Here is a 13,052-nt window from a genome sequence, read left to right on the forward strand (position 1 = left end):
CCAGGTCGGGGGGACTTGGAGTCCCGGACTTTCGGGAATATTACTATACCAGTCAACTTCAATGGCTTTCCTATTGGATAGAGGGTAGAAATCTCCATGAGATTGACTTTACGACAGATGGACTGGATCGTGGGGAACTCCACGCCTTGTTGTTGCAGAAGAGTCGGATTCCCCCGGACTGTCACCCTCTTTTGCGCACAGCCCTATTGTGCTGGAGGAAGGCTATGTCTTATACTTTTTATATTGTGGAGAAGGGTGGTTCAATGGTTAGAGCGACAGACCCTGATGCAGAGGTCTGGCCCGGGACCAGGATTCAATTCCTGCCTCGGCAGAGTCCGATTCCCCCGGACTGTCACCCTCTTTTGCGCACGGCCCTATTGTGCTGGAGGAAGGCTTTGTCTTTTACTTTTTATATTGTGGAGAAGTGTGGTTCCATGGTTAGAGCGGCAGACCCTGATGCAGAGGTCTGGCCCGGGACCAGGGTTCAATTCCTGCCTTGGCGAGTCTTGGGCTCAATTTCCTCGGACCTGATAATTCTCGCCTCGGTGCCTATTCTAATCATGGGTCCCACTCTGCAACTCTGGGCAATAGCTTGCTTAATCTCCACAACGGCCCCAACAGTGCTGGGATGCCTGGCTTCACTTTGGGGGTGCCCAGGAGTGGACATTTCACAGGGAAAAGCCAGGAAGGGTTCCCCAGCGGTATGCGTTACAGCGCCAGGACACCCCAGTTGGGGTATTAGTGCGCTTTACAAGTACAAATTACATTTACATTACATTTACATTACATTATACTTCTTCAGTAACCCCGTATGCGGAGAACATTCCCCTGCTGGGTATTCCGACACCGCAGGGTAGACTTACACGACAGGTGTTGCATCACTGGGGGGAGAACGGGATAGAGGAGTTAGGTGCCTTTTTTGGGGATAAAACCCTGTTGGATCATGAATCCTTCTTGCAGGTCACGGGTGCTCCTCCTAGATTCTATTTTTTGCATGCTACAGTAACACATTACATCCGCACTACTTGGGCGCCACAACGGCTCAAACCGATGCAACACGAATTGGTTCATTTATTGTATTATATGGGAGCGGGGGGCCACCTAGTACGATAGTTATATACGGGAGTTCGAGAACACGAAGCCGTCTCACTCACTACCCTTAAGGTTACCTGGGAGCAGGAATATGACTCGATATTGACAGACAAGGCATGGCAGACTATACTTGAACATCCCAAGCGGGTATCGCGTAACGTGAAATTCAAATTCATACAGACAATGGTGCTCCACAGGGCATACTTAACTCCCGCACGAATACACCGCATGTTCCCAGACTCCTCACATTGTTGCCCACATTTTAACGGGGATGACGCGGGATTCCTCCATATGTTGTGGTCCTGCCCACGACTGAGAGGATACTGGGCGGAGATCTGCCAGACACTCCATACGATCACGCAACTGCCAGTGCCGGTGGAGGCTCTGCATTGCCTGATAGGACTCCGCAGATGATCTAAAACATTGAAAGCCAAATTGATTAGCAGCTAGGGCTTTAACGATGAGGTGGAAATCACCCAGGACTCCTAGGTTCATTACCTGGCAGTCGGACCTGCTGCGGTGGGGTCGAGCAGAGGGTGCAGCCCTGAGGAGAGAGGTCAGAGGAAACATCCCATAGCATTGGAATGGGAGGCCATGTTGCTGGAATTGGAAGGATAAGATTTAACGCCATCACAGGAAGCCGGGTTGCAATAATCAATTGGTGTAGTAGGGCCTACTACTTTAGCCAATGATGGCAATGATGTACATACTGATAACCTCCTTTATCCGATTTGTGTCTATACTTGATCTTGAATGTTTGCGACACATGTCTGGAGAGTCATCCTTACAAGGATAAGACATGACCATCCACATCGGCAGAAGTTGTCATATGTATTATGCAGGGGGGAAAATGAAAAAACTGACTGTAATACGTGTATTGTCTTGAAGTACAGTGAATTTTTCTCTGATGCAGTCATGAATAAAGAGTTAAAAAAAAAAAGTGATGCGCCAACAATAGACATATGTATATTTTCTAAACCTTTCATCTACTTTACATTTTCAGACTAACATTGTTACCATGATGAAAATAAGGTCCTGTAGTGAGACCCATATACACAGATTGTCAGTGCAGTAATAGGCCTTATGCAAAACACCGAGAAACCTTGATCTATGAAGTAGTAGGATTTATTTCTTCTTCCCATACTGTAGTACATTGTGCTTTTAGTTTTTGCCCAGACACTGTTGAAAGACTTAATAGTTATCGAGGTGTAAATAGCAATATACACAAAACAACTAACAAGGCAAATCAACGCAGAGCGAGAAGTAAAAAGACTTGTCCTGGCCTCTAAAATGAAGAATCTTGTAGGAAGTTGGGGAGATTACATTAAATTCTTATATTTAGCTAAAACAGTGCCAACATAACATCATTTTAAGAGCACTTTCACTATGCTGCTTGATTACATTAAAAAAAAAAAATCCCTAGGAATCCAATTCCATACAAAGGAATTCTCTCTCCTCATTATTTGATATGGCTCATAACTTGCATTATTAAACACATATCGAGTAATACTACGATTCGTTGAGAGACTAGCATGAAACATCATAGAAATCATCATTAAAGCTACTGAGCAAACTACCATTGGTATTTTGTTAAATACATTTGAGAAAAGAACACTATATGACCATTAATCTAATATGCAGCATTAAACACACACCTGAAATGCATTCATAATAAATAATGTTTTATTTAGACCTAGTTGCTGCACTTGATTGGAATCAAATGAACACATACATATGTATACAGCCTTCACACAGCACATGAAGGATTTGACATAGCAATGGCCCAAACCTAATCTTTCATGACATGCAGTACCTCTGCAGTTCTTCTCCATAGTTTCGCGAAGAAGACTAACAATGGAGACACAATGTTCAAAAGGCAGATGTGATACAATAGATCAATACTGGTGTCTCGGCTCAAATGAATCCTACCATCCATCCACACAAAAACGTATTCATACTTTTAAGCACAAGATACCATAACCAATAGAATTAACTCTGTGCCGAAGACTAAATATTTGAAAAGTTCTTGATATGCTGCATTTTTGGTGATGGAGACCTACTCCTGTTTCAAAAATGGCTGCCGTGTTCATGTGTCAGAGAGGAATTCTTTTTTGTTCCAAACCATATTACAGTTGTTGTATTTCTCTTCACACTCCTGCCAACCAAACCAATGGAGAGTGTCATAGCATGGAAGAAAACATGCAAAGTTTTGCACATATTTCAGGAGGTACATGATAATAATGTATAGAAAAAGATTAGAATTGAGCCATAGGATTATACATTTAAATACAGTATTTATGTACACAATTTCTATGTGCATAATTTTAATACATCAGCAAAGTGTTCTTCCTTCTAACAAAAGAAGAAAGCTATGAATAGTGTTTCACAAAACGAAGTAACCACCATACATAAAATTAACTTTTCAAAACTATGTTACCTTGAGCTGGTACACCTTGTGGAGAATGCAGGAAAATACATTTGATATAACACAGCTTTTCCATTTTGCAAAAAGAAACAACCAGAAACACTTTTGTCCCAAGACGCCCATTTCTACTGTGGCTATGTTATAATCGATTTCACATTTTTCTCTTTTTGCAGATGAATCCTACACAGATATTCTCAACAATGGCCGAATCAGACAAAAATCTTTACTCTTTCCGGTCTTTTGTATATTTGGGTCAAACATATAAACTACAGGAGTCTTCAATCTCTGGGACAAAACCAGATATTTCATACGTTAGTGCAAATAAAAACTCACACTTCAGTAAAGACAAAGAGGTGGTAATTAAGTCCACTGTTCATTACCTATTATGCAAAGTAGCCCACTGCTGAAAATGTAAGTTCGAAAAGAACGTACAAACGTACTCTATCAGTGTATACTATGTACCTTACAAGTAAAAAAGGAGCAGTAACGGTTATAATAAGGCAACATATTTACCCTGTACACAAATGTACTAACTCAGTGTTATACTAGGCAGAACAGCACCTGTTATGAATAGTTCTATAAATATTGTAAGTGCTATTCTGATAATAATAGCTAATCTTTGCTAAAAACAGTCATTTTTTATATATCCTTATTATTCAAGTGATCAGATTAGTAGACATGTAAACCTATGTTAGTTAACCATAACATAAATCAATACTGGAACAAACATCTACCTCCAAATCAGGGCTACAATTCATCAAATGAATGCCAAAGGTCAGGGAGCATATTAGGATTGTGAAAACACTGTCAATGGCATGCTCAGACAATTTGAATAACTTTTTTTTTTTAAGTTCTGCTTTCTAACATGGCTTTGTATTAGTCCATAGACTTGTAAAACAGAAAGTGTAGGACTTTACCATTGTAAACAATCATATTTTCAATATTTCGTAATAAAACCACTAAGGTTATTAAGGATTTTACTATCTATTGCTTAATTAAAAAGAATTCAAAGCTACATCAGATCCAATCAGGCACAGCTCTTATAAGCCTTTATAACAGATCTAACTGCTGTATAAATAACTTAACTAAACTGTGATATGTCCCTGTATGGCTATGTTGAAGAAGGAATTTCAAAACATATTGACCAGATAGCATGCCATGGACTCGCAACCTATGAATTTTGGAACCCTGAGCATGCCTTGTAAAAATATATAACTCAACACTAAGTTCACACAGATCTTTCATTTATTTACTCCAAACTGATATATCATTCACAGAAACTAGTTATGGGAAACAGTTGAAAAACATTCATAGTTAGATTAACACTATATTCTGATAACAGTCATGAGCGCTACGCAAAATAACTAAAGTGTGCTACAAATACACAAATAACACATTTTGCCTTTGGTGCTAAAATGAATATGGCATGCTCCTTAAGAAGAAAGGCATAGATTTGATGGGGAAATATTTCCTCGATTTTTCAGTTTATTAGAAAAGATTTTGCTCAAGCAAAAGTATGTCCTAATAATACAGCAGCACGTTCAAGTCAATCCTGGATCTCTTGCATTTAATACAAAATCAGCAGCCACATTGGGAAGAAATCAAGCACCCATGAAATACAGCAACAAGCAGAATACAAATAAGTATGGACAGCAAATGGAACAAGTAGCACATTCTTAGTCTATAATATGTTCAAATAAAAGGACTGTAATGCCATGTATGTTGTTACAGATATGTTTTGTCACTAGTAGCTTGCACGAATATTATTAGCCCAATAAAATTCATTACGCTTTTCTTACGGATTGTAATTGAACACTAGAGATCTTGCTTGCACTTTCTTGCTCTGGACTGCTATAACAAACTTATTTAGAAATTGTATTAGATCCACTAACTAGAATTACTTCAGTTGAACAATAAATATAAAAAGAAATATCCTCTTCTACTGAAGTACCCAGATCACATCTTCACTTCCACTTCCTATCCGCCCACTAATCTTCACTATAACAGTATCACTAACTGCAACCACATAACCTCAAAATCTTGAAAAGATGAAGCTTTTCAGATTACTTACATGGGTGAATATGTTGGGAAACGTAAAACATCTCTAATCATGGGCCATCCTTAGCAAAGAAGAATGCAGAAATTACTTCTTTTCCCACTGTCCTAGGTTCCACAGAAATAACATCAGAAACCAAAAAAGATAGGAGAACTATTTTAAAACACTCCTTGTTGCTAATATTTGAATGATTTGTGAAGCAAACTATGCGTTTTTCTTTTTGTACGCACTCTGCAGACAATAACACTTTGAATACAGTATAGAGCCTGGGTACATGCATGTCTAAAATTGTTATTTTCAAGAAGTACTTTGTTCTCTTTCAAGGGCTACCAACTTTGTTACATACAAGACAAAGAATACCACAAGTTAGGGGATCTGTCTAGCTGAATGATCACTTGAATAATTAGGAGAAATTTAAAGTCTTGATATTCGCCAAGATACGAAGCAGGGGCAGAACAACAAGATGTCAACTCTTTAACTCTGCTTCTCTGTTTATAGGAGGAAAAGAAGCACTTTTTTTTATTAATCCCAATACTTAGTTTAAAAACATATGTCTACATTATGGATGGGATTGCAGAAATATAATTGTGGTCTAGAAAATCCGGATTATGAATACAGTTATGTATGGATTGCGCATTACAAGACAGCCCTTGGACAACGGCATTGGTCTTATAAAGCTGGTGCAAGGTAATGAAGAACCAGAGGTTAGAACAAGCTTATCACTGGGCTTCACAAGTAACAGCTCTGGCGTGCAGAGCTGGCAATAAGTCATTAAATTCACATGACTGTGGCTTGTCAATTCACTGTGCATTTAGGTTTTTAGGATACCCATAAACATCTATTAAAAACAATTACACAAGATAGGTCAGTGCATATTATCACATTGTTGGGTATCCTGAAATCCTGATTAAATTGTTCTGTTGAGGAGTAGAAGAGCATAGCCTTGTTACTCCATTGGGTAGTGAAGACAATTATTTTGCTAATAAACATCAGATAACATGAGATTAGGTAGTTCAGTGGCTCAATAATGTTGACCCAAACATTTGAGTTTATACTAAGAACAAAGGGCTATAAACTAAAGATACTTTTTGGATACTAAATGTAATCTTGCCTACACAGCTGTCTCGGAAGGGTTTAGGTCACACAATCCAGTCTTCAGTTGATACATAAATCAGATGCTTGCTTGTGGATTTCTGCAGTCTACATATGAGTTTCTGCATGTTTTAGATGAAGGTTCAGTACCTTAGTGGTCCAGCACCAGCCTCAGTCATCAGAGGCTGCAAATCAGGGGGCTTTGCATAATCTGTCTTGCCTCTAGTGAAATCAAGAGAGCAGCATTGGACAGGATTTCAATATATGACAAAGTAATAGTATGTGAGGGAAGGTACATGATGAGGGTTTTCTGCGCTCTATCAATAAACACCACTGTAGTCCTTTACTTTTTGATATCTTGCAATATCCTAATACAGTACTACTCTTCATTTTATCAAGTCAAGCACAGATAATATAAACAGGTTGTTTGCAAGATACTGCCAGTAGCCCGAGTTCTAGAGCTCATTCAGCTATGCTTACTTTGGTGAGACTTGACAGCATTTTAGGCCACTATGGCTAAAAACATTCATTGGACTAATTATGTTACACATCTTACATTCATTGGTGGTTTCAGTTTGTTTCATAAACATGTTTAACATTGACTTGGAAGTAGTTCCATTTGAACAGACCTGAACTAAAGCTGACACTGTAATAACTGGGGGATTAGCTACATCCAATAAAAGCTCCAGATGACCCTACAGTCAGATTTGTCAAATATCTGTAATTACTTATCAACATTTTTCCCCATCACACTACTACATTTCTTTTTGACTTTTACTTATCAAGGCAAAGAACTTGCAAGCAGAAATATAGAACAGAACTCCTCATCTATTTTAGGATGCTCAGATTTGCAAACAGTGGTGCCTTTATGCCTTAAGTGCAATTAGAAAAGTAAAAACAAATCAGATGATGCTAAGCATTCTTGTATGAAAATGCCTCCATCCAGGTAAGCATAGCAACATAGGAGGCAGAGAAAACTGAAAAGGTTCAAAAGCTACTGGTAGGTTTGCAAGAAATTACTTACATGGGTAGTCACTAATTCAAACTAACGAGTCTGTGCCCGGGGTTCGAAAGCTAGTAACTGCTTCAGAAATAACATTAGTTGAGGCATGACCATAAGAAATATGTCCATGCAAATTCAGCAGATGCTTCCAGCATCTAATCCTTCCAGTTGTGCAATAGCCATAAATATTCAACAGACACAACTTCCAGACAGGCGCCCAACCTATCTGTAAACATACTCAACACGTACTACCAGTATCAAACATTTCCTGTGCGCTGAAACAGATAGTCTTGCACAGCCAACCAAGCCAACACGTGTTGAATGTTTTGATGAGACAAAACATGACATAGCTGTATAATAAGTTAATTACAAAATAAATTATTAAATAAATGAGAAGGATTAAGAAGTTCACTTACTATAGGAAGGCTTGCCTCCAAAATAACTAAATTCTTGTCGAACAACAAGAACCATTTCAATTCTAAAATAATTTACTACACACCTTTCTTACATTTACGCACGTGTTGCCTACACACGTTGAAAATGTCAAAGAACCCGTACAAAATATGTAAACACCCAACCTAAAAGACCAATTAAATCAGTGCGGTTTGTGTTCCCTTGCAAATTAAATAGAAACCTAAAATAAGTTCTGTGACAACAGAAAGAACTTGAATGCGTCTTTTTTATGCTATTAATCAACTCGAGGTTTCAATAGTGCCAACAGCAACAAAGGCCAAGATAAATTTATTCTCTTTTAGCTTTTCCCTTTTTCTTCTTTTTTCCATTTTCCACTAAAACTTTGTTCTCTGGTTTGAATGCTCCATTCAACACGGCTCCATTTGTCGCCATTTTTCCAGCCTTCGAAGATGCCTTGGGTTCCCTGTATGTCCGGTAATAGAAGTTGACAAAGAGGACGATAAAGGTAACAGCATAAACAATGAGAGCCCAGTGCATCCATTTTGGGAAGGGGCAATCGATGTACAGAGAAAGGGCTGTGTGGCCAATTGTGACGTGGAACTGGATCTGAAAAACAAGAAAGCAGAACACATTCATTAAGCTTTGTCAATTTATCGGGAAGCTGGACACTTTAGTGAAGCGGCTATGATGATGCCTGCTCTGATGCACAACTAACTCTTCTGCCCATTTGGGCATGCAAGACACACGTTAAATTCCCAGTGCCTCACACTGCACACTTGCCATGTTGCCAACTTCCCACCATGCATTCCCTGTTCCCCTGCCTAGTAGGCAGACCGCTTTCTCTGGCTCCCTGATTTTCTGCGCTGTACTGCCACATTCTCTTGAGGAATTGCTGGTCAGTCTGTAGGTGTCTGAAGTTTGAAGAAATTGGTTTAATTTCAAAGTGGGAGTTGTGTAATACGAGAGGCAGGGTAGTTATGTGGCAACTCTCCCGAAGTAATGTGCCTCAAAGCAACTATAACTAATCTCTGGGGCAATGCAGTTTTCCATCAGAATCTCAAGGAAAAAATACTGTGGGGCCAAAATATAGTTGCCAAAACATTGCAAGTATATATATTGGCAAGTATAGGTTTATTATACATAACTCTACATACATGCACTGGAAATATATACAACTTCGAGTTAGGTACAGGTAGAGTTAAATACACTATATCAATACTTCTCCATCTGCACATACCTTCATAATATATGGACTCTCGATATTTAGGCTTTAATACTTTGACCCAAACAATATTTTTACTCTATATTTTGACATATAATTGACTACATGCAAGTTTGGCTCAGTCTTTTGTCCTGAATCTATTGCCTCAAATAATCAGGCACTGTGTCTAATTTACTGAAGTATCACTTCAGTTATTTACTCAGTTAAGCAACAAATGTAATTAGGTCTGGTGTTAGCCAAGACCTTTTGATTTTACCAATATTATATGTATTATATACTCACTTCAATGGGCTTTCAGCCACCTCTCTTAATCCATTTATCTGTTGTTTTGCCATTCACATTTTGATCCCACTTACTATAGCATATAGCCTGGGGCAGTGGGTCAGCCTACTTAGTGACTGCATTTAGCCCTTTCACAAGGATACCATCCACACACCCGGTAGTTCCCTTTCAGGCCAAGGTTTTTGTTTTTTTAAAAACTTTATTATTGTAGTGTTGTCTTGGTTAGTAGCGCCTAGTATGATAGCAGGACACTTTCTACCAGATGTGAGCACAGGGCGCATTCCAGCTTCATCTGTTCCAGTCTCCTGACAATGCTGTTGTAAATTCCCTTTTGAGAGTCCTTTGTTTATCTGACTGTTAGTATTTCACAGAATAACAGGTTGCATCCATATTAACTTATCCTCTTTTTTACTATGCATGGAGTACACAAACTGAAAGCTTAAATTTTATAGAATGTGAATTCATAAGTGGGCAATCCTTCATAACACATTTATTCCAGACTCAGTTTCACCAATGGTTCTTTAATGAACTTTGCTCAGGGAGAAAAACTGTCTTTATTGCATTTAATGAACCGCATCTCCAACACGTTTTTCTCGCTTGCCTTCTTTCTTTCTCTCTTTCTTTAAGGCAAGAGGCTGGCAGAACAACTGACTTTGTTAGGTATGGGTTAGCCAAAACCTTTTGGTTTTACTCAAATTATATGTCGAACATAGTTACTCATAGGGGTTTTTAGTCACACGTCATCCATTCATCTGTGATTGCTTCATTCTCATTTTGCTTACACCCACTTGAGCATTCATCAACGAGAAACAAGGCAGCTCACTTCAATCATTGGCTGACTTCACTATGAAATACAGCATGCTGCCCTTTCACAAGGAGAACATCCCCACACAAAGTACTTCTCTACATTGCTAGACTAATGAAGGCCCGGCAGCTTCCCTCATGAATGGTAGGGAGGAAAGGGTGCAGCTAAACCACATGTTGCAAGTGGGGCACATGTTGAAAAGAGCAAGGAGGGGTATAGAAGGAGCAAGAGGACCATGCAGAGAGCGTAGGGAGCAAGATTCCTACGCCCACAGAAAATAGGTGCCGCACAGGCAGTAGAAGTGAGCACTATACACACAGGCAAAACAGACAGCACATAGCATCATCTGAGAAAGCTTCCCTTGGTCACACACAACAGGCCTCACATAAAATGGGCATTTTGTTAATATTCCAGGTACCACTTCTGGTAATGTCTCTAACATGGATGCTTTTAAGAGGACTACTTTTACAGTCTGCAAAGGCCCTTATCACCGATACTTAAAATGTAATCGTTTCTTTCAACAGAAAAAGAATATTTGCAGCCGTCCACAAAGCAAGCAGCCCTACCTGCAGCCTTTTATTAAGATTACATCAGGGATGGTGCAACTGGTGTGGTCATCCTAAGGAAAAAGTAATCTCATATCTACTACATGCTTTATCTCCGCCAACATATTCCTCACCAACTCGCATACCTGTTATGCTCCCTTGTGTGTGATGGAAACCAATATTTCCCAGTGCTAAGCTGTCTTTATGGGGGCAGATCCTTGAGGTGAGAGTGTTGACCACCTCTGTCTGAAATCTTATGTCTAAGCCTGTATCGCCACTTGATGGGATAGCTGGCATGGGTCAGTGCTTCGGGTATCTGGAAGCCAGCTAAGGGGGCAATAACTGGTACCAATGGACTGCATCTCAATACTTTGTGAGTATGTGTGATTGGAGTAATTCCTGTGGAGCAGGAGGGGAAGGTACTCTATTGGAAGATGGGTGGAAGACGCACTCAAGTCTTGGCTGCATGATGAAGGTAGTGCTCCAGGTTCCCCAGGGCCTGATCTGCTGCCATCTTTCTGAGGCGATCATGGGTCTCCCAGTGGAACTAGAAGGCGTTGGCTTAACCAGAGCCAAAACCAGGTACTGATGCTGTAGATGTCCTCACAGCGGTGAATGAATGTGGTACACAGAAGAACACCTTGAGCTTAATTTGAGCTGGTGGTTGCCGGTGGGAGCACCGGCACTTAGTTATGGGGACCCGCACTTATTTTTTGCAACAGATATTATCAGAGGGAAAGATAGAGAGCAGGAATCTGCAAATGCAAGATTATGGGGCAGGGAAGGTCTGGTAGTGGATTAAAGAGGTAGCGCTGGATTTTAGACCACAGGCCTTGATATTTACAGTGTGTTACAGCAAACAAATGATGGATGGAATGCTGACAATACAAACATTCTCCCTAAGTCAAAAGATCTAGGTTGAATCCATTGCTCGTTTGCCCACTACGCCACCCCAGTTTGGACCCAGCCAAATGCAAATCAATCTTGACCCTGTGCCCCATGGGACCAGTCCAGACCAGGACCTGTAACGGAAACAAGCATCCTGGGACCGGGGATCTGTAAAGTAGTGGTCTCCGATTTGAAGTGCTCTAAAGCCAGACTGGTAGCTGGGCACAATATGGTTAGTACAAATGTGATGATGGACCTGAAAAAGAGACGACTTTTTAAATGAGTTTGCTGATGAATGGTGGCGAGCAATGGGCCGGTAGTAATCATAAGTATTTCTCTTAATATTCTGCTCATTCGGGGAAGTCAACTAGCCTTATACATAGGGAGTTTCCTCATGCACAAAGTAATTACATCCCCAAATAGGATGTATGTTAATGTGCAAGGCAGTATTGCTGTTTTTAAAGAGACACTAATTAACGTGAAAGGGGCCAATTTATATCATTGGGGTATGTATACTGTGTCACAACAGAGTTTATATACTACCAAAATGAAGGTCCACCCATTAAACCTAAGGTCCACCCGCTTTTAAGTCTGATCACAGCAGAGCCTACTCCATCTCGGCTATTCTTAAACCTTTCCGAATACCCTGTGGAGTGAAGGCCATTGGACGCAGACCTAATTTCAACCACCTAATTTAGATGGACGGATTTAGAGTCCATTTTCACTGGCCATCATCACCAGGGTAAGATACTGAATGTTCCCCTCACCATGGGAGAGCAGCCGCGGTGCGTCCATTGGGGCGTAGGGACGTAGCCCCACCAGCCCATGGACCCGCCGCGGCTGCAAGTATAATAATAATTGTGAAAACTCACTACTGTATTTTTGAAATTAATTTATTCAGCGATTATCCGCCTGGAATCCGGGGGGGGGGGACCCAACTGAAACGGGATGCGCAGGGGGCTGGGCCGGGCGGACAGTCGAGTCGAGACCTCTACGTCAGGTCTACGTCACAGTCAAAGAAAAACCAAAGGTGGTGATGGACGGAGCGTTGACAATACAAACACTCACCTCCAGTCAACTGATCTGGGTTTAATCCATCACCGTTCTTTAGCTCACTCCGCCACCCCAGTTCAGACATGGCCATATGCAAATCAGTCTGACCCTGTGCCTCATGGGAACAGTCCAGCCCGAACTGCCAAGCCATGTCTTCCCTGGAGCGAAATCAAGC

At 40.5% G+C, this 13,052-nt stretch overlaps 1 protein-coding gene across 1 annotated transcript in view; it reads right to left on the reverse strand.

Annotated features, from left to right (window-relative positions):
* Positions 1 to 2,753: 2,753 nt before the first annotated feature.
* ELOVL4 (ELOVL fatty acid elongase 4) overlaps positions 2,754 to 13,052 on the reverse strand; it is a 226,390-nt gene continuing 216,091 nt past the window's right edge. Inside the window, exon 6 of the mRNA XM_078648115.1 lies at positions 2,754 to 8,688. Coding sequence (XP_078504241.1) covers positions 8,410 to 8,688 — 279 coding nt within the window. The 3' untranslated portion in view covers positions 2,754 to 8,409. The remainder of the gene's footprint in view (positions 8,689 to 13,052) is intronic.

Source organism: Lissotriton helveticus, chromosome 6, assembly GCF_964261635.1.
Source record: "Lissotriton helveticus chromosome 6, aLisHel1.1, whole genome shotgun sequence".
Classification (NCBI taxonomy): Eukaryota; Metazoa; Chordata; class Amphibia; order Caudata; family Salamandridae; genus Lissotriton; species Lissotriton helveticus.